Here is an 18,851-nt window from a genome sequence, read left to right as displayed (position 1 = left end):
AAAAAAAAAAAAGAAGTGAGTCATCAGTGCTGCCATTGTCTCAGGCTTCCACACCCCAGGGACTGAATCTGCCCTTCACGTTGGAGTCTCAAGAGTGTCATCAAGTCACATCAAGTCTTAGAATTCTGGGATTTTTTTCCACACCCACGTCTGGTGTCCTAACCGTCTCTCTGCCCTCAGCTTTGCTCTCCCTGTCACCTGACTCCTCTGAAACTTGCACACCACTGTCATAAGAATGCTCCTTAAATGCTGATTATCATGTCACCTACTTTAGGAAAACCTCAGTGCATCCCCAGTGTTTCCAAGATAAATTCAAAATTCTCCAACCTGAAATTAAAGTTCATTGTCCATCTGTTCCCAGAATTCACGTGTGTCCTTGTGTCTTAGTCCCCACCTCTCACACCTGTGTCAGCCCATTACCTGCTCTCTATTCTGCCTACAAGCTTCCTGCTCATGGCGCATGCTCTGTCCCACTCAGTGTCCCCACTTGTCCCGTTTGTTATCCAATCCCACTTTGCCGTAATCCTGGCATTTGTGATGAGATGTTTTCTGATCTCTTGTACTCACATCAATCTTTTCCTTCTGTGAACTACTATATTCCTAGCAAAGTTGAGACTTTATCTGTTGTATAAACCACTCAATTGGTGCTTAATCATGTAAGGCGTGGTACCGGTGGCTGGCTTCCCCAGGGTTAGATTACAGTCCCTTTTGTACCCCTCACAGCCAAGTGCTGGCAAGGCAGGAAGTGCACAGGGGAGTCTGTTGAATGAAATCGTGCGGGGGAGCACATCGAGCGGAAGGGCCAAGTGGGTCGCATGTCTTTAGAGTCCGCTGCTTTTGTTTTAGTTTGGTTGTGAATGATTCTTGGGCCTTTGGTTTGTCATTAAACTCTCTGAGCATCAGCTCCACGTCAGCGAGTTGAGGATGATCATACCAGCCTTGCAGAGGTTACGGGTTATGGTGAACAACAAAGGCGGAACCATACACGGAAGTGCGTTGTGAACTCCTAACGGTGAGTTCTTAGGGTTTCTCTTTGAATTTCAATTATAAAATATTTTTCTTCTTACTTTCAGACTTGCAACCTTATTTCTCGAAAGAGGACCCAACAGGATAGGTGGCATTTACAAAAAGGCTGTTTACAAACACTTCACAGACGAGACCTATTCCACAGAGATCTCCAAACCTTCCTGGCTGGGATTCCTGGGGCCCATCTTGAGGGCTGAAGTGGGCGATGTGATTGTCATTCATTTAAAGAACTTTGCGTCTCGACCTTATTCTTTGCACCCACATGGCGTTTTTTATAACAAAGATTCAGAAGGTAAATATCAATCCTATGCTATTGGGGTCTTCTCTCTGTTTCATAAGTAAGGTTACCTGTCTGTGACCTTAAAGGGACTCTAAGAGCACAGTGGTCACACAGGCCACAGGCTTCCCTCTCCTCTCCCCATCCCATCAATACCCCATCTTCCTTTTCTTCCTTTTTCTTTCCTTTCTTTCCTTCCTCTCTTCCTTCTTACTCTTCTTTATGTTGGCACAGAACTCGGGGTGGGCTCCTTGGCATGTGGTGTACTGCGCCCCAGAAGCACACTAGCTCTCTTGCTTGTCACTCCACCATGTCTGAGCAGCGCGCCTCCCGTCCCCAGCACCCTCGCTGCAGGGAGGGTCATCTCAGCAGGAGCTCATCTCCACCCCAGCCTCAGGCTGCGTCTTTGGTGTTTCCTCTGTGAAGCTGCCCTGTCTTCTTGTGTGTACTTCAGGAGTTTCAATCAAGAAGTTTCTAGATTTCTCCCTAATTAAAAAAAAAGTGTAAGCAACATTCTTCAAGTTTTGAGATAGAAGTATTTCTCTGACATCAGAAGTAATTTTCACACCCTTGGTTGCGTTCTTGCTGGTGACCGGTGGAATGGGTCAAATGGTGCTGTATCTGCCAGACAGCTGCCTCCGAGAGATGCGTCAGGCACAGTGTCATTAAAGCTGATGCAGCCATCTTATCGTCAAGGAGGCGCTTCTGGGCATTACTGAATGTCCCAAGGTGGCCCAACTTGCTTGGGAGCGCCCCAGCCAGGTCTGTGTAAGTAGCCAGAGGAGAGAACTGGGTGATGAACACAAGATGGAGAATACCGCTTGTCCTCGCCCAGTCCTCCAGGTGAAGTGCAACCAAGCTTTAGCAGTTCCTAGGTGTTGAGGATGAGCATAGAAAAAGGAGAAGTTCTGTGAACGTAAGGGATAGTCTGAAGCATTTTCTTAATATAGTTTCATGAAAGTATCATTTATGCTGCACGTAGAAAGTCAAGATGAGGCAAGGTAGCCTCAAGGTGCTTGTCTTTTTAAATACGGAGAAAACAGGAGTGTCTTTAATCTTTAATTTTGTCTCCATCACTCTGTATGTTTCTGGAGAGCAAATTACTTTAATAGAGTGGATGGTGTCCTGAAAAATCACCCAAGTTAGTGATTATAAACTCCACAGATCTTCCCTTAAAAATTGTTGTAAAATATACAAGCGAAATTTTACTATTGTGATGATGTTTCAGAACATCAGGCACAGTATCGTTAATGGTAAGGTGGCTGCATCAGCTTTAATGATACTGTGTCCGATTCAGTGTTGTTACCTATATTCACATTGTTGTACAGCCGTCGCCACTATCCATTTCTGGAACTTTTTTTTCAAATGTCAGATTAATGTGAGGCTACAAATAATTAGGTTGCAATTGTGCTTTAGGTAAGGTCCCTACTGTAGTTGTGTCCTGTACCCAGGAGGTGTGCCATAGACCTTTGCCATTTCTGGAACTTTGTCATCATCTCAAACAGAAACTCTGCATCCTTTGTTTGTTTGTTTGTTTTGTGAGACAGAGTTTCACTTATTAGCCCTGGGTAGAGTGCTGTAAAGTCATAGCTCACAGCAACCTCAAACTCCTTGGGCTTAGACAATTCTCTTGCCTCAGCCTCCCACATAGCTGGGACTACAGGCGCCCACTACAACGCCTGGCTACTTTTTTGTTGCAGTTAGGCTGGAGCTGGGTTTGAACCCATCACCCTCGGTATGTGGGGCTGGCACCCTACTCACTGAGCCACAGGTGCCGCCCAAAACTCTGCATCCTTCAAATAATGCCTTCCCCATCCTCTCTCTCCCTATCCACAGTAACCTTTGTTCAACTTTCTGCCTCTCTGAATTTGCCTCTTTTAGGCATCTATTATGAGTAAGAACGGCACAATGTTTGCCCTTTGTGTCTGGCTTACTGTTTTCCGGGTTCATCATATTGTAGCATGCATCAGAATTTCATTCCTTTCTAAGAGGGACTAATATCGAATCACATGTGTACACCACATGTTTATCCAGGCATCTGTTGGCCATGTTCCTACTTGTTGGCTGTTGTGAATAAAGCTGCTGTGAACATTGGCATATCACAGATCTTCTGGGCATCTGTGAGGCCCAGGAACCTTCACATCAGTAAAATACACATGTGCACAAAATTTTGAACTCAATTTTAAGGGGAGATCAGAGTTCCTGAAACCATTCATAGGTCCCTAAATGAAGAAGACTTTAAATGTTGCTTGTCCAGAAAACCTTCTCCAGGTCCTGTCTGAAGTGGGACTCTCCTATTTCAGGAGTCTGTTGGTTTATCTCATGGCACTTATCAGAACTGGTAGAACAAAAGGGAGCTCTGTGTGTGTGTGTGCGTGTCTGTCTGTCTCTACGTTAGACTATAGGTTTCCCTGGAGAAGAGGCTAACCTAAGTCTTTCTGGGCCTTGCTTCCCAGTGCTGGTCCAGGGTCAGCATGTGGTCACTGCTCTCTAAACACCGTTGAAATTTGATTTCCGATAAAATCAGCCAGGAATTTGATGGAAATTGTTTTGAGTTTACTGTGAGAAAATTGCCATCTGCCTTTTAAAAATGAATTGGCATCTTCACAATATTGAGATTTCCACTCCATGAACCTAGAATCTGATCTTTAATTTCTCTCAGCAATGTTTAAGTTTTTAGTGTACAAGATTTTCATTTCTTCTGTTAAATTTATTTCAAAGTATTTTAATTTTTATGATGATGTGAATGGAATAGTTTTCTTAATTTCGTTTTTGGATTATTTGGTGCTAGTATATATGCAATTGTTTCTTTGTATATTGACGTTATATCCTACAGTCTTTGCTAAACTTGTTTATTAGTAGATGTTTAGAGGATTTCTTGAAATTTTCTACATATAGGCTCATGTCATCGTGAATAGAGTTTTACTTCTTCCTTGCCAGTCTGTATATCTTTGATTATTTTTCTTTTGCCTTATTATACTGGCTTTATCCTTGCAGACAGTATTTAATAATAGTGGTATAGTCAGACATTCTCATCTTCTCAATATTAAGAAGAAAGCATTCAGTCTTCCTTCATTAAGCATGATGTTGGCTGTGAATTTTTCCTAGATATCCTGTATCAGGTTAAGAAAGTTCCTTTTTTTTTTTTTTTTTTCTTTTTTTTATTGAACGGTGAAAGTTCCTTTTTATTCTTAGTTTGTTCAGAATTTTTAACTTAATATGGACTGAATTTTGTTAAGTGCTTCATCTATTAAAAATTGTTATTTGTCTTTAATTAATATATTGTATTGATATATTATTACATTAACTGATTTTTGGATGTTATGCTCAACCTTGCAATTATGGGATAAATCCCATTTAGTCATAGTGTACAGTCCTTTTTATGTGTTACTTGAGGCAATTTTCTAGGATTTGTTATGAATTTCTGTGTCTACATTCATGAGAAATAGTGATCTGTACTTTTCTTGTGAAGTCTTTATCTGACTTTGGTATCAAGGTAATACTTGCTTCGTAGGATAAAGTAGTAAGTATCCTTCCTTCTATTTTCTGAAATACTTCATAAAAAAATTGACCTAATGGCTCAGCGCCCATAGCACAGTTGGTTACAGTGCCAGCCATAAGCGCCGAGGCTGGTAGGTTTGAACCTGGCCCAGGCCAGCTAAACAACAATGACAACTACAACAACAAAAAAATAGCTGGGCGTTGTGGTGGGCACCTGTAGTCCCAGCTACTTGGGAGGCTGAGACAAGAGAATCGCTTAAGCCCAAGAGTTTGAGGTTGCTGTGAGCTGTGATGCTAAGGCACTCTACCTAGGGTGACAGCGAGACTCTGTCTCAAAAAAAAAATTACTTTATTTTTTCTTTTAGTATTTGATAAAACTTAAATATAAAATGATCTGAGCCTGGAATTTTTTTTCTGGAAAGATTTTTAGTTACTAATTCAATTTCCTATTATAGGTCTATTCCAATTTTTATTTCTTCTTAAGTCAGTTTTGGTAATTTGTGTCTTTCTAGAAATTTGTCAGTTTCATGTCAATTGTTTAATTCTCTGGCACAATGTTGTTAATAACATTCCCTTATGAATCCTTTTAATTTCCGTGTGGTCAGTTACAGCCCCTCTTTCATTACTGATTTTGGTAATTTGTGTTCTCTTGCTTTCTTTCCTGGTCAGTCTACATAAAATGTTCTCAATTTGGTTGATTTTTAAAGTACCAACTTTTGGTTTCATCCGTTTTGTATTGCTTTTTCTGCATAGAATGTTTTTATTTTGCCTTTTTTTTTTTTTTTGATTATGATTTTGCTAGATTCAGCCTTCTTGGCTAACATCCCTCCAACAGCACTTCAAGTATGTCATCTAACTGTGTTCTGGTTTCCAGTGTTCAGATGAGAAGTCAGGCATTAATCTGGGTGGTAAATAAGTTTTCTCTTTCTGGTTTCAATATTATCTCTTCTTCCTCTTTCCACAGTTTGACTGTGATATGTTTATTTGGAGATCTCTTTGTATTTATCAATATCTGATTAGGCTTTTTTTGATGTGTAGATGAATGTTTTTTAACAAATTTAGAAAAGTTTGACCAAAAAAAAATTAACTGGTTATGCATGCATCTGTAGTCTCAGCCATGTTTCAGCCAGTGAATGGTGGGTGGTTAGGGAGCACATTCAGAGTTTGGGCTATTTTGGTCGCTTTCCCTTTTACTTTTTCCTGTGCCCCTCTTCTCTCCTTTGTGCAGGCACACAGCCTCAGGGTAAGTCAGGAATATATGAATAACTCGAGTCCTTTCCAATCCCTGCTGCATCTACCTACAGCTTCACCAAGAACATGCTTGCTCCAGCCATCACTGCAACTTCAGGCCAATAGAACCAAACGACTGCTCTTCCCTCCTCTCCTGCCACCCAGATCACCATTTCTATTGTAATATTACAGTATGTAAACAATGCCCATCACTTCAGATCAAGAGAGCCCCCTTCAAGCATGGTAGCAAAATTCCTAGACCTCATTCCTGAACATTTTTGCAAACCATCTCTCCGATCAAGTTGAGCATGGAGAAAAGATGGGATAGGAGCAGCCCTAGGCAAAAGTGTCACAGATTCCCATTCTTCTTGGCTAATGTTAAAGCAGTTTTTGCTGGATGCCTTTATTAAATTTCTAGAGTACTGAAATGGTTTCTTGTTGTGTTTTTAAAATTAATTTTGTTGGCTCAGAGCCTGTGGCTCAAGTGGCTAAGGAGTCAGCCACATACACCTAAGGTGGCGGGTTCGAATCCAGCCCAGGCCCGCCAAAACAACGACGGGTAGCCGGGCATTGTGGTGGGCACCTGTGGTCCCAGCTACTTGGGAGGCTGAGGCAAGAGAATCGCTTGAGCCCAGGAGTTGGAGGTTGCTGTGAGCTGTGATGCCACAGCACTCTACCCAGGGGGATAGCTTTGAGTCTCAAAAAAAAAAAAAAGTTAAAATTAATTTTGTTCAACTTTATAGTTACTTTTGGAGAAGAGGATTTGTTAACCTTGTCTTCCTTTGATCAGTTTTTGTCTTGGCTATAGCTGTAGGCTTAATAATCTTGGAATCTCTGTTCAAATCAATTTAGTGTTTGGTGTGAGCCAGACACATTTCTGGATAATAGGGCTGAAAAGATGAGAAAACATACAGTTTCTGATTCTAAATTGCATATTCAGGGAAAGTGTAGAAAGTGAACTTAGACAAAGTGGGCAGGACTAACATTAATGAACAGCTATTGTGTGCCAGTGTCTGTGCTAGAACTCTTATGCACACTTTTAAATTTAATGATAGAATAAACTAGTGCTTTCTTCATCTACAGGTGATATATGCTCAAGTATTAGGACTAATTTAAAAATAAATTTGTTGTTTCTTAAAATATAATAAATTATAAGGAAGGGGAGAATGACACAGAATCTGATTACCTACACACTATTAAAACTAGTTCAAAATAATAAACTAAGGAAAAAGTAGTATATGAATATACTTAGAAATTCTTAAGAGTACAAAGAGGTATAAAAAGAAAGCAACGGGTCCTTTCACTTGTCTTTCATCCCAAAGGCAATCACCTTAAACAATTTCTTGTAACTTTTTCTCAGAAATCTTTCTGTGCACAGATTAGAATGTATGTGTGAATATATTCTTATTCGTTTATATAAGCGGGTTATGCTATAATGCCTCTGTTTTTCACTTTTTCCTTTGCCTTAGAGATCTTCCTACTAGTAGAACATAGAGAAAGACCTCCTTTTAACAGTTGTGCAGTATTCCATCACAGAACTATATCCGTTCAGTATCATTAATTACGGTAGAACCTCCATACATAGTTGACCACTTCCCTACATCGACCACCTCGTTAATTTGACCTAATGTTCATAGACTGGACATGCACCACATGTATCTATCAGTGCAGTAGGCCCAGTTCCTTGTGTTGACCACCTTTGTATGTTGATCAGTTTGTTACAACCCATTGGGCTGTCAACTTACAGGGGTTCTACTGAATTTACGTTGTTTCCAGTTCATGTAATTTGAAAAACATTTGCCAGTATGTTTCTAGAGTGAATTATGACAAGTGAAATTGCTGGTTATATTCATATACTTTTTTGGATAGGAACTGGCAAGTTTTCTTTTAGAGAAATTGTATATTTTATTCTTCTACTCTGTGTGTTACCAGCCAACTTTTTTCTCCCACAACCCTCCAACCTTCAAAATTCTCAAATCTGATGGGTAAAAAATTGTGTGACTGTTAACGGCCCACACATCCTAAAACATGTATAACCAAATGAATAGTGTGTTATACTGATTAACATTAACATCACTCGAAATCTTTATGAACTCCTTGGGAATGACTCTTAACAAGCTAACTGCATCCAAATCCCTCCTTACTTTATAGTCACACTTCACATTCCACACTTGGAATATCCCAAGTGATATTCCTCGTCTTGAGCGGTGGCACAGAGGATCTGTTTGGGGACTCTAGCTCTGCATTTTAATGATGGTCTTCAACAACTCTCAATAATAATAATGAAAAATAAATGCATTAAGTAATATAAGGATGCTTGTAATATAAGGATCTCTAGAATAATTGCTATTTGTATTAATTTGTATCATATCATATAAAAATGAACACAGAATGAGTGACCTCAATCAAAGCTTCGTGATAAGTTTGCTACTTATCCTCCCTCCCTAACTCCTGACGATAACCCTCTCCATAGATATGTTCAGAAGCTTCCAAGCCAGGCATGTTATTCACAGGGCTTTGGACAAAGGCACTGTAAAGTAATGCCACTATTCATTATTTTGTTCAAGAGGAGTGTGTCCACGTCCTTCACTCTCTCTGTCCCTTACCCTCCAGCCTTTTTTCAACACCAGCTTAGCTCCTCACAGTCCTTCAGGGCACGTCACATCCCACCCCTGGTATGAAGCTTCTGATAATTTGTGATGTACATAGATTCATCTCCTGTCTGTCATCTCCAGATGGTTTTCACACTGTTTTTAGCAGTGGACTTTCCTTAATTGAAAAATCTTGTGCAATCTTAGAAATAGGGAGCAAGAGGCTACTCTATGCACTTGGCCCTGCCCACTCTGTGGTAGGCCCTCCACCTTGCACAGTGCAGCTGTCCTCTGGGGAAGCCCGTATTACTTGACCCAAAATTACATTCAGCACATCAACCTGTTTCATTCTCCAGTCACCCCATGTGTTCATTATACATGTTCTGGTTTGTCCAGTAGAACTGTAAGATCCTTGGAGGCAGGAAGAAGGTCTTATACTTCCTTTCTCTTGTGAGACCTACAGAGGGCAGAATCTGTGATATGCTCCCAAGAAATGTTCATTATTTCTTCTGCTTCTCCTTCCCTCCTTGAGTTGATGTCGAGTGGGATGAACTGAAATCTTCCTGACTGGCATAGTAGGTCCATCAAAAAGAGTCCTTGTTATGCACATTTCTTAAGTTCCTCGTTCTGTATATTGCTTCGTTTAGTCTCATATCTAAGTGGGGTAGACAGCAATTCTAGTTTTATGATAAAAAATAGAGGCATTGAAAATTTAAGTAACTTGCCTCAAATACCACAGCAAAAAATTTTTAATTCAGTTACATTTGATTCTAAAGCTCTAGCCCTCTCCACTATGGCAAGGGATCTCTATTTTAACCATGTCTTATCTTTTCTTGGAAGGAGCCTTATACCCAGATGGAACATCTGGAAGGAATAAAGATGATGACATGGTTCCTCCCGGCAAAAACTACACCTACGTCTGGCCAGTGAAAGAAGAGTACGCACCTGCTGAAGCGGACGCCAACTGCCTGACCTGGGTGTACCACTCGCACATCGATGCCCCCAAGGACATCTGTGCTGGGCTGATCGGTCCCCTGCTGGTGTGCAAGGAAGGTAAGGGCGCCGCCTGCTCCCCGAGAGCCTGTTCCCAGGTAACTGGGGTGTTGTTTCATTCGGGTCTTGTTTTGCCTCCCTCCACACAGATTGTGCCTCTCCTTTAAGGGAAATTCTTCTACCGTGGAAGGTCAATCTGACACCACAGCAGAGGACAATAATTCCAATTCTGTCTAAGAATCATCACAGCATTCTGAAACATATACATATATTTTTAAATAACGGCATTTCATAACACCACACATATGAAAGTGAAAATTTCAGTCAAATTTCCACAGATGACTTTTGCTTCATTATTTCACCCAAGTAATCAGTTTGCTATTTTATTTCCCAGTGATGGATTTATTGTGTCTGTGCTTTGTTGATAAAGTCAACTTCCTTCTGGGATCGATTTCTAAGTCTGCAGTTGTGAAATTTCTATTTTCTGACTTTTCTATTCTACAGTTCCATCATTTCCATGAAAGCTGTTTGCTGCATTTATTTTGTGGGGTATCCTTGTATAGATAGCTCTTCACAAACTTCACACTCACCCGACACTATTGGCAGGAAGCAGAGCTCATGTTGATGTAGTTCTCCATGAACTGCTTTCTGTCCTTTTTTGAATGTTCTCTCTGCTCTGATAGGTGTCCTAAACAGATATTCAGCTACCAGAACTGATGTGGATCGAGAGTTCATTATAATGTTTACTCTTGTGGACGAGAATCAAAGCTGGTACCTTGATGAAAATATCAATCATTTCTGCACTGACCCCAATTCTGTTGACAAAAAAGATGCTGTTTTCCAAAGGAGTAACAAAATGCATGGTCAGTATGAATCTCTCCCATTCTCAGTCACACACCAGTGCCTTTTGCACTACACGGTACTACAAAGGCTGCAAAATGCACAGAAATGCGGAACCTAGCTTGGCAGGATTTATAACTTAATGAAATTGACAGTGATTGGAAAGTGATTTAAGATATGACACGTCGAATTCAAAACAATCTGAGAGGCAAGAAGGCGATAGATACCTGCTAAATTGGATGTGAAATATGGGCAAAGCCGGGTATGGCAGATGGAGGGATCAGTGTTACACGGTAACCAGGAGAGGCTCAGGGCCCAGGTAAGCCCAGGGGATGGGTGGATTTAGACCAACTGGAAGGAGAAAGGAGAAGGAAATTATCATCCTATTAGAGTTCTGTGTTTTGCAACTTCCTTCTTTATCCAGTAACCATTTTCTGAGTGACTGCTAAACATAAAAAGAGCTATGCTCTGCATGGGCCTTAAACACTCACTTGTGATTTCGTCCTCTTTTCTATGCATTCTTTAAATCAACTGACCATGTATTTGTCCAAAAGAGTGAACTTTCCTACTTATCCTGTCAGTGGAGACAGAACACTTAACCCATGCCTGTTTTCCAGCATTTTAGGATGTGAGGATTAAGTGGTCTTTCCACTCTTTTTCTACAGAGTTCTAGAACATAAAGAAAATTGTCAATGTAAACATCCTGTTTCATTCATTGAAAAGTCTCCTCTTGTCTCTTGTCTGTCTCTCAGAATCATCTCAACTGAGGCAGCCTCAGCAGAGTCATAAAAATCATAAGGAAAGGGAAGGAGGTGACTATCATCTGACCTCCCCATTTTACCAATGAAGAAACTCAATGACTTACCTACGGTCAAAGTCATGATTAGTGCCAGACAGAACCTGAGAGAAGTCCCGTAGCAAATAAACATTAATTTGGCTGTGTTCAATTCTAAAGTGCATTCAGGCAGAATTGTCAGTAGATTATTTCCATCATGTTGCAGGCCTTCTCTTTTCTCTCTTGTGATGTTTCAACAGCCTTGTGTATGGTGATGCTTGGAAAACATTTTAGGAAGGAAGGAAGTGAGGAAGAGAAGGAGAGAAGGGAGGGAGGCAAAGAAAACCGCGAAGGACTAAATTCAGGTCATTGTTGTGACCAGTTTTATTCTTGTGCCTTATAAAATGGGAGGAATGATCTCACATATTGTTGAAAACTATTAAATGTAATGATTTAATACTTACTTGCCCACATAATTCCTCTTATTCTAAATTTATTCTATGGAGATGAAAATATCCAACAAAAAGGAATGAATTACATAAACAAATATAGACTGCATTTAAAATAAAAACTAGCCTGTATACAGAGGAGATGTTTGCAAACAATCAGTCTTTCTTCTTTTCTGTATCTGTGTATATATTCTCTTATTACTTTTTAAAAACTTTTGTTAAGATCTTTGTGGATCCCGATTTCGTCATTTAACATGTTAATTACAAGAAACTTTGTTGAGCGTGCTAGCATTTGGCCTGCATTTACTCATATGTCAACAAGGCTTTACTAACTAAATAAAGTTCAACAGACACTTATTAAGTGTCTTTTATATGCCACATAGATGCTAAAGATATGAGGGGTGATTACAGCAGGACCTCCTATGGGAAACTTGTAGTATAGTATGGATATTTGAAGCCATTTGTCAACGGCTTTGCTGACTTTCAGATATATTATTTCTAATGCATCACTCACCTAGCAAAAAAGTACTTCTGACAAAGAAACAAAGGGGGTTAATAAGATAGAATCTGTTCTGTGCGAACCCATGTTTGGACCTTACAATGGCCTCTTTTCCTTGCAGGTGGTCAGGTCAAAATTCTAGAATATTGTCCTGGTAATTGAGTTCATATAAGGAATATATTACTGAAATTTATCTTGCTCATTAATAGAGAATCTTTTGGAAAATCTTTTGGAAACTTGACCTCATCATTGTGTTCACACGGCAATGCTGAGGCTGTCTTCAGCGTGTGCCGATCTTCACTTTTACTGAGTGCTTTTCTCTCGAAAAAGACCAGTGCAAAGCTTTTCATTCCTTTCTGGGACGATTTTTCTTTAAAGGTCCAGGTTTCTCTGCATGAAAACATTATAGGCAATGGTCTGCACTGCTTTTGCAGTCTTACAAAAGTACACCATTACCCACGTGTCTGGTCCTGCTCGCCTCCGCAGGGCAGTCTCTCCCACCGCTGTGTTTCTGTTTCCAGCCCTCAATGGATACCTCTTTGGAAACTTCCCTGAGCCCGATATGTGTGTTGGAGAATCTGTGTCCTGGCACCTTTTTGGAATGGGGAACGAGATAGACATCCACTCCATCTATTTTTATGGTAACACCTTCATCAGCAGGGGGCATCGGACTGATGTTGTCAACCTGTTCCCTGCCACCTTCCTCACAGTAGAAATGGAAGTCAAGAATCCCGGGAAGTGGATGATAACCTGCCAAGTGAGCGACCACCTACAAGGTAAGATGAGCAAAGACCAGAGTGGAGATGCGGAGAACTGTACAATTGGGCCACATGGTACAGGTGCTTATCCAGTGCCTGCTGTCGGGTGGATTCTTATATGTATTGTACTTAATAAAATAACAAATATACGGGAAAATCCAGCGTTCACTTGCTCACATGAACAAGGGGGGAGCGATTAAAAAATGATGAAAATATTGTGAAATCTAATACAACTAGGAATTAGACACAGTGAGACATTTTAAAATTGAATTTCACTGGAGGGGAGATAAATACCGTTTAGGGGCTTCCTGAACCCTTCCTCCTCTTAACATGAGCCCAGAAATATGAGTAGGAAATAAACAGAGGGAGAAAGAAAGGCTTTCCAGGTAGAGAAAGCAACATAAACTGGGAAAAACACGTGTTCTCTTTGAGCAACTGAAAATACAACAGTGAATATTCAGCATTGGAAAGGGCTTTCTAGACAATACCGACCAATCCCCATCCAATTCTTTGAATTTCCTTTTGAACTTCTCTTGTGAGTAATTGTAACAGCTCAGCTCTTCTCTGGATTGCTCTATTGGAATATTTTTCCTTATACTGAGTCAAAATCCATTGGCCTATTGCTTTCTTCATGACCTAGGACAGGTGCATGATGAACATTTGTTGGCTTAAATGCTTGTTGAATGATTTGGTTCTGGTTCCTTAGGACCCCACAGAATATGTCCTTTCTTAGATAGACCATAATGTTGGGAGCAGTGATGAGACTAGGTGATTGTGATCCTTAGATCTTAGGCACACTCATGACATCATCAGTACAGTGATTTAAGAAGGTAAATATGACACATGCATGCAGAAAGGATTCCCTGGGGGAAATTCTGGCCCCCTGAATCCTAGTTAAGAAGCAATGGCAACATTAGAGTTAGGATATCTAAACTGTCTGACCTAAGATGGTGAAAACAAGAAGAAAGAAAGAAAATGTGACAATGGCATAGACACAGAGGAAAGAATGTCTGATTAAATATGGATACTGACTAGCTACACGCTGTCACTAACAGGAACACAGATGCAACTCTTCAGAGCTTCTTTGATGACACATTCTAGTTCCCATCCATCTTAAGCAGCTGATCTTAACATTCATAAGCTGGATTATCCCAATTAAATCCAACTCAAGAGTCGACTAGTTAAACATGTACTAGATACTCTTCTGGGAAGGCAAAGATAAATAAGATGGTCTCATAAATACAGGAAGAAACTGTACACTTAAAATTGAAACATTGTGCTCTCACCTATGGGGCACAATGTAAGGGCATATGGCATAGCTCCTGGGTGAAGGGCACAACTACAAGAAGGACCTTACCCACCAAACACAATCATTGTAACCTAATTGTTTGTATCCTCATATTAATCTGAAATAAAAATAACTAAAATCAAGACAGTAGCTGCCCCCTGAGACTGGCAAGACTGCAGTTGGGGACCAGCCCCAAACTATTCTGTGAGTTCTCGCCCAGAGACTGGCAGAGATGAGAGGATGAGGGAAAAGGAAAAGTCAAGATATAAGGAGAAAGTTTTTTTTTTTAAGAGCTAGGATGATGACTCACCACCTTCAGTGTGAGGACCAGTGGCAGCCCCTTGCTCCAGGCTAGCTCCATTTTTCTTGGAGACAACAGATATGGGACCTGAGCTTCTGTAGCCAGTCAGCCAGCCTGTGCCTCCTTAGAGGAGAATTCAAGCCATTCTCATTTATTGAAAGAATTGGTAGGTATGCTGAAGTTTTAGTCATCTTTTTTTCCCAGAGGTCCAGAGCTTATTTTTACCCCTTTCACCATGATGGAAGCTAGGCTCTGTTCCTCACTTTCTGGGTGTGTTTACTTGGTGGTGGACCATCATGCAGAATGGGTCTGAGCATTTCCCGTAGAGCTGGTCTAGTTATGGCAAATCTGACGTTCATTATGGATCCGAGTATTTCCTATATAGCTGCACTAGATATGGCAAATTTCCTCAGCATTTGGATATCAGTAAAATATTTGATTTCTCTATCACAAATGAAACTCAGTTTAGCAGAATATAGGATCCTGGACTGCAAATTGTTTTGTTTAAGAAGGTTAAAGGCCAATCCCCATCCTCCTTTGGCTTGAAAAGTTTCAGCTGAAAGATCTGCAATTATCCTAATATTTTTCCCTTTTGTAGGTAAGACTTTCCTTACGCCTGGCTGCTTGCAGGATTTTCTCCTTCACATTAACTTTGGCATCTCCTAGACATACTTTACAATGTGTCCAAGAGATGTTTTGTTTGGATTGAGTTATGCTGGGGTTCTGAGACTATCCACTATCTGAATTTCTGTGTCTCTCGCAATGGTGGGAAATTCTCCACCATAATCTCTTGGAGTAGAGCATCAGTGCCTTTAGGACCATCCTCTTCTACTTCAGGAATCCCTGTAATTCAAATGTTTGATCTTTTGGAGTGATCCCGTAACTCTCCCATGGAACATTCTGCTTTTATTCTCTTTTTTTCTGTCTCTTTGAATGATTGGGATAGTTCAAAAGTCTTATCTTCAATCCCTGAAATTCTTCTCTATGTTCCGCTCTATTACTGAGGATTGAAGATCCTCGAATGCCTTTTCCAATTCCTTAAGCTCTGCTGTACATTTCCTCATTATGTCCATATCCTTGGTGACTTTGTCTTTGAATTCATTAATTTCTTGAGACAACTTTTGGACTATGTTTTGGATTTCTATTTCCATCTTCTCCTCAGTTCCAGTCATTTTATTTGCCATCCATATTCTGAATTCTATTTCTGACATTTCAGCAATTTCTCTATGGATGATATTTTCTGCTGTATTTCCCATGTAACCTCTTGATGGAGTTGATTTGCTCTGATTTTTCATGTTGCCAGAGTTCTTTTGCTGGCTCCTCTGCATGAGTATTTTCAGCTTTTTAAAAAATATCTGTTAATTATACTTTTTTAGTTGTAATAAAGGATGTCTTTGAGAAGTTTCTGAGAGATAATCTAATTGGGGACACTTAGGAAACACTATATTGACCTATTTGGCAATTAAAACTGGCAGAGTGAGACTGGATCAGGAGGACTCAGGAACTGGAGCTAACCACCCCTTCTCTAATCAGCTGGAACTTGTGACTGTGGCCTTTCCCTGAGCCTCGCAAAGGTCTCTATCAGAATCTCTGAGGGCTGGCTTGGTGAGGTAGCACAACCTTGCTCTGTCTTGGCATCAGCCTTCCCTCTACCCAATCCTAAGGAGTTTCAGTATTTTACTAGAGTCTCTGCTGAACAAAGATACACACACCTGGGGCTCCAGTCCCTGCTGGTGATAGCTGGAGGAGGGAATCCATGGACAGAAGACCCACGGAATCTGCCCCTCACTGCTGCAACCACCCCAAACAGCTGCTCAAACAAAGTGAAATAAGTGGTGAACCTGCAGCCCCAGACAGCAGCAGCTGGAGCACAAGAATCCACAGATGCCTCTGGCTGAGAGTTCTAGTAAAACTCACTCAGGCAATGTGAGCAACACTCACACAAATGAGTTCAGATGGTCACCAGGTGGCCAGAGAACAAGAATCCACAGGCAGATCTCAATGAGAGTTCCTAGGGGGCGGGAAAGGGAGTCAGGAAAAGTCACCCCTCTCCCCTCCAGACTCAGAACTGCAGTGCCACTTTTTCTGTGCGGCAGCTCAGCAGCCCCACAATGCCCCAGACTCTTAGTGAACTTGCCATACACTCCAACCTATGCAGGGGACAGTCCGTCAGCCAACCAAGATAGGGGGCAGGATGAACTGTGGGCTCAGGATCGCAGAGAGAGAATATTTGTTCACTTTTGTTCCTGGTAGGATGGGGCCTGGGCTCAGAAGTGGAACCTCCTAGGTGTAGGAGGACTGGCACTTTGTGAGTGTCTCCTGTGGGGAGAGGTGAGCAGTCCTTTGTTCTCTGCTCATGGGCAGAAACCCCACTGAGGTCCTCTGGTTGGGAGAGAGATCTCCTGTCCCCTTGGCAACTGGCACTTTCCAACCAGTTGCTCTGTACCTGATTTTGTTATCTTTCTTGGCCTCACAGCTTGTCTCGGTGGGAATGATGTGACCTTGCTTTCTTCTCCCTGTGTTCAGCTCCCCATCTCCAGCTTCTCCAAGTCCACTTCAGTCCAGCTTCTCTCCCTCTGGACAGGAACCTCTGCTGAAAGCTGCTTCTAGTCAGCCGTCTTGAATCCTCCCCTGCCATTGCTTAACACTTATATCTTCCTCCATGATTGTTTCCTGTTCGGAGGAGTACTGATGATCAATTTACAGATAATAGCTGTACTTTTGTGTGAACATTTCCTTGGGAAGACCCCTAGATTTGGAATTCCTGGGTCAAAGAGTTTGATTTTTTAAAATCTATGGACATATATTGCAAATTATCTTTTAGAAAATGTTCCTCCTCCTGCATTGTGCAGGCATGCCCCTTCCCCATTCCCCCCACCAACATCAAGAATTATTGGTCTTTCCTATCTTTACCAATCCTATCAATGAACAACAGTGCCGTTTGAATACTATTAAAGTTGAACTTTGTTTTTCATTCGTTCATTGGCCAATATTATTTCTTTTATTAATAAACCTGTTTCTGTCCTTTGCCCATTTTCCATGTGAGATTTGACTTTGCCTTCCTAATTTGTAAAAGTGATTCACATATGTCATATTGGCTACAAATGTTCCTCACCGCCCATTATTTTTTGTTTTAAACTTTGTTTATAGTCTAATTTTCTGTACAAAAGTTTTAAATATTCATGAAGTCAAAAATCTATCAGTCCTTTTCTCTATGATTTATTTTGTGAGCATTTATAATGCTGACTGTGGTTTTCTTCTGTTCTGCAGCTGGTATGCTGGGCCAATACAATGTCAATAACTGCAAAAGTGATATTTTTAATCCTAAAATGAAGGGTCAACTAAGGCGCTACTTTATAGCAGCTGAAAAAGTTCTTTGGGATTATGGTCCTCAAGGCTATGACAAGTTCAGCGGTCATCCCCTAAATGCCTCTGGCAGGTAAGCACTCTTTGCTGGTGTTTCTAAGCGTCTCTTTTGAGAGGCAGTGTCAGGCTTTTCCTATGATTGCATTTGTGGTCCAGGCTCTGCTCTGATGAGCACATACTCATAGATGTCATAATGTCACTGCTTAAAGAGTTCTTAATATTGTGTAGTATTGCTGAGAACTTGGAGGGTACTTATTGTTTTGTGACTTGCTGGCTAAATCAAACCACTAGATCCATGCACTCATTCATCAAACATTTCCCAAGGACCTACTATTTGCAAACTATAATGCTAAATGTCATGGGAAATACTGGGCTAACAGAGAATAGAAAAGAGCCTTTGCATATTTGGAGCAGACAGTCTTGAAGAGGGGAAAAAATAAGAGTCTCTTTAAATAGAGATGAGCTTTGCAATTAGGGAAGAAAAGGCAATCAAGGGTATCCATATAGGGTCAGAAGAGATCAAAATTTCACTCTTCACAGATGATATGATTGTATATCTGGAAAACACCAGGGATTTTCTACTACAAAACTCTTAGAAGTGATCAAGGAATACAGCAGCATCTCAGGCTACAAAATCAACACTCATAAATCGGTAGCCTCCATATATACCAACAATAGTCAAGCTGAAAAAACAGTCAAGGACTCTATTCCATTCACAATAGTGCCAAAGAAGAGGAAATATTTGGGAATTTACCTAACAAAGGATGTGAAAGATCTCTATAATGAGAACTATGAAATTCTAAGAAAAGAAATGGCTGAAAATGTTAACAAATGGAAAAACATACCATGCTCATGGCTGGGATGAACCAACATTGTTAAAATGTCCATACTACCCAAAGCAATGTATAATTTTAATGCAATCCCCATTAAAGCCCCACTGTCATACTTTAAAGATCT

The 18,851-nt window shown here is 40.7% G+C and overlaps 1 protein-coding gene across 1 annotated transcript in view; it reads left to right on the top strand.

The window, feature by feature from the left end:
* The window catches only part of HEPHL1 (hephaestin like 1), a 71,962-nt gene that overhangs the window by 15,398 nt on the left and 37,713 nt on the right, over positions 1-18,851 (top strand). The window contains exons 2-6 of the mRNA XM_003780820.2: positions 1,074-1,318; positions 9,466-9,678; positions 10,302-10,481; positions 12,703-12,957; positions 17,799-17,967. Of these exons, the coding sequence (XP_003780868.1) occupies positions 1,074-1,318; positions 9,466-9,678; positions 10,302-10,481; positions 12,703-12,957; positions 17,799-17,967 (1,062 nt within the window). The remainder of the gene's footprint in view (positions 1-1,073; positions 1,319-9,465; positions 9,679-10,301; positions 10,482-12,702; positions 12,958-17,798; positions 17,968-18,851) is intronic.

The sequence above is a fragment of the Otolemur garnettii genome, unplaced genomic scaffold (genome assembly GCF_000181295.1).
Source record: "Otolemur garnettii isolate 467f Iridium unplaced genomic scaffold, OtoGar3 scaffold00001, whole genome shotgun sequence".
Classification (NCBI taxonomy): domain Eukaryota; kingdom Metazoa; phylum Chordata; class Mammalia; order Primates; family Galagidae; genus Otolemur; species Otolemur garnettii.
This window is presented reverse-complemented; position numbering and strand designations above follow the sequence as displayed.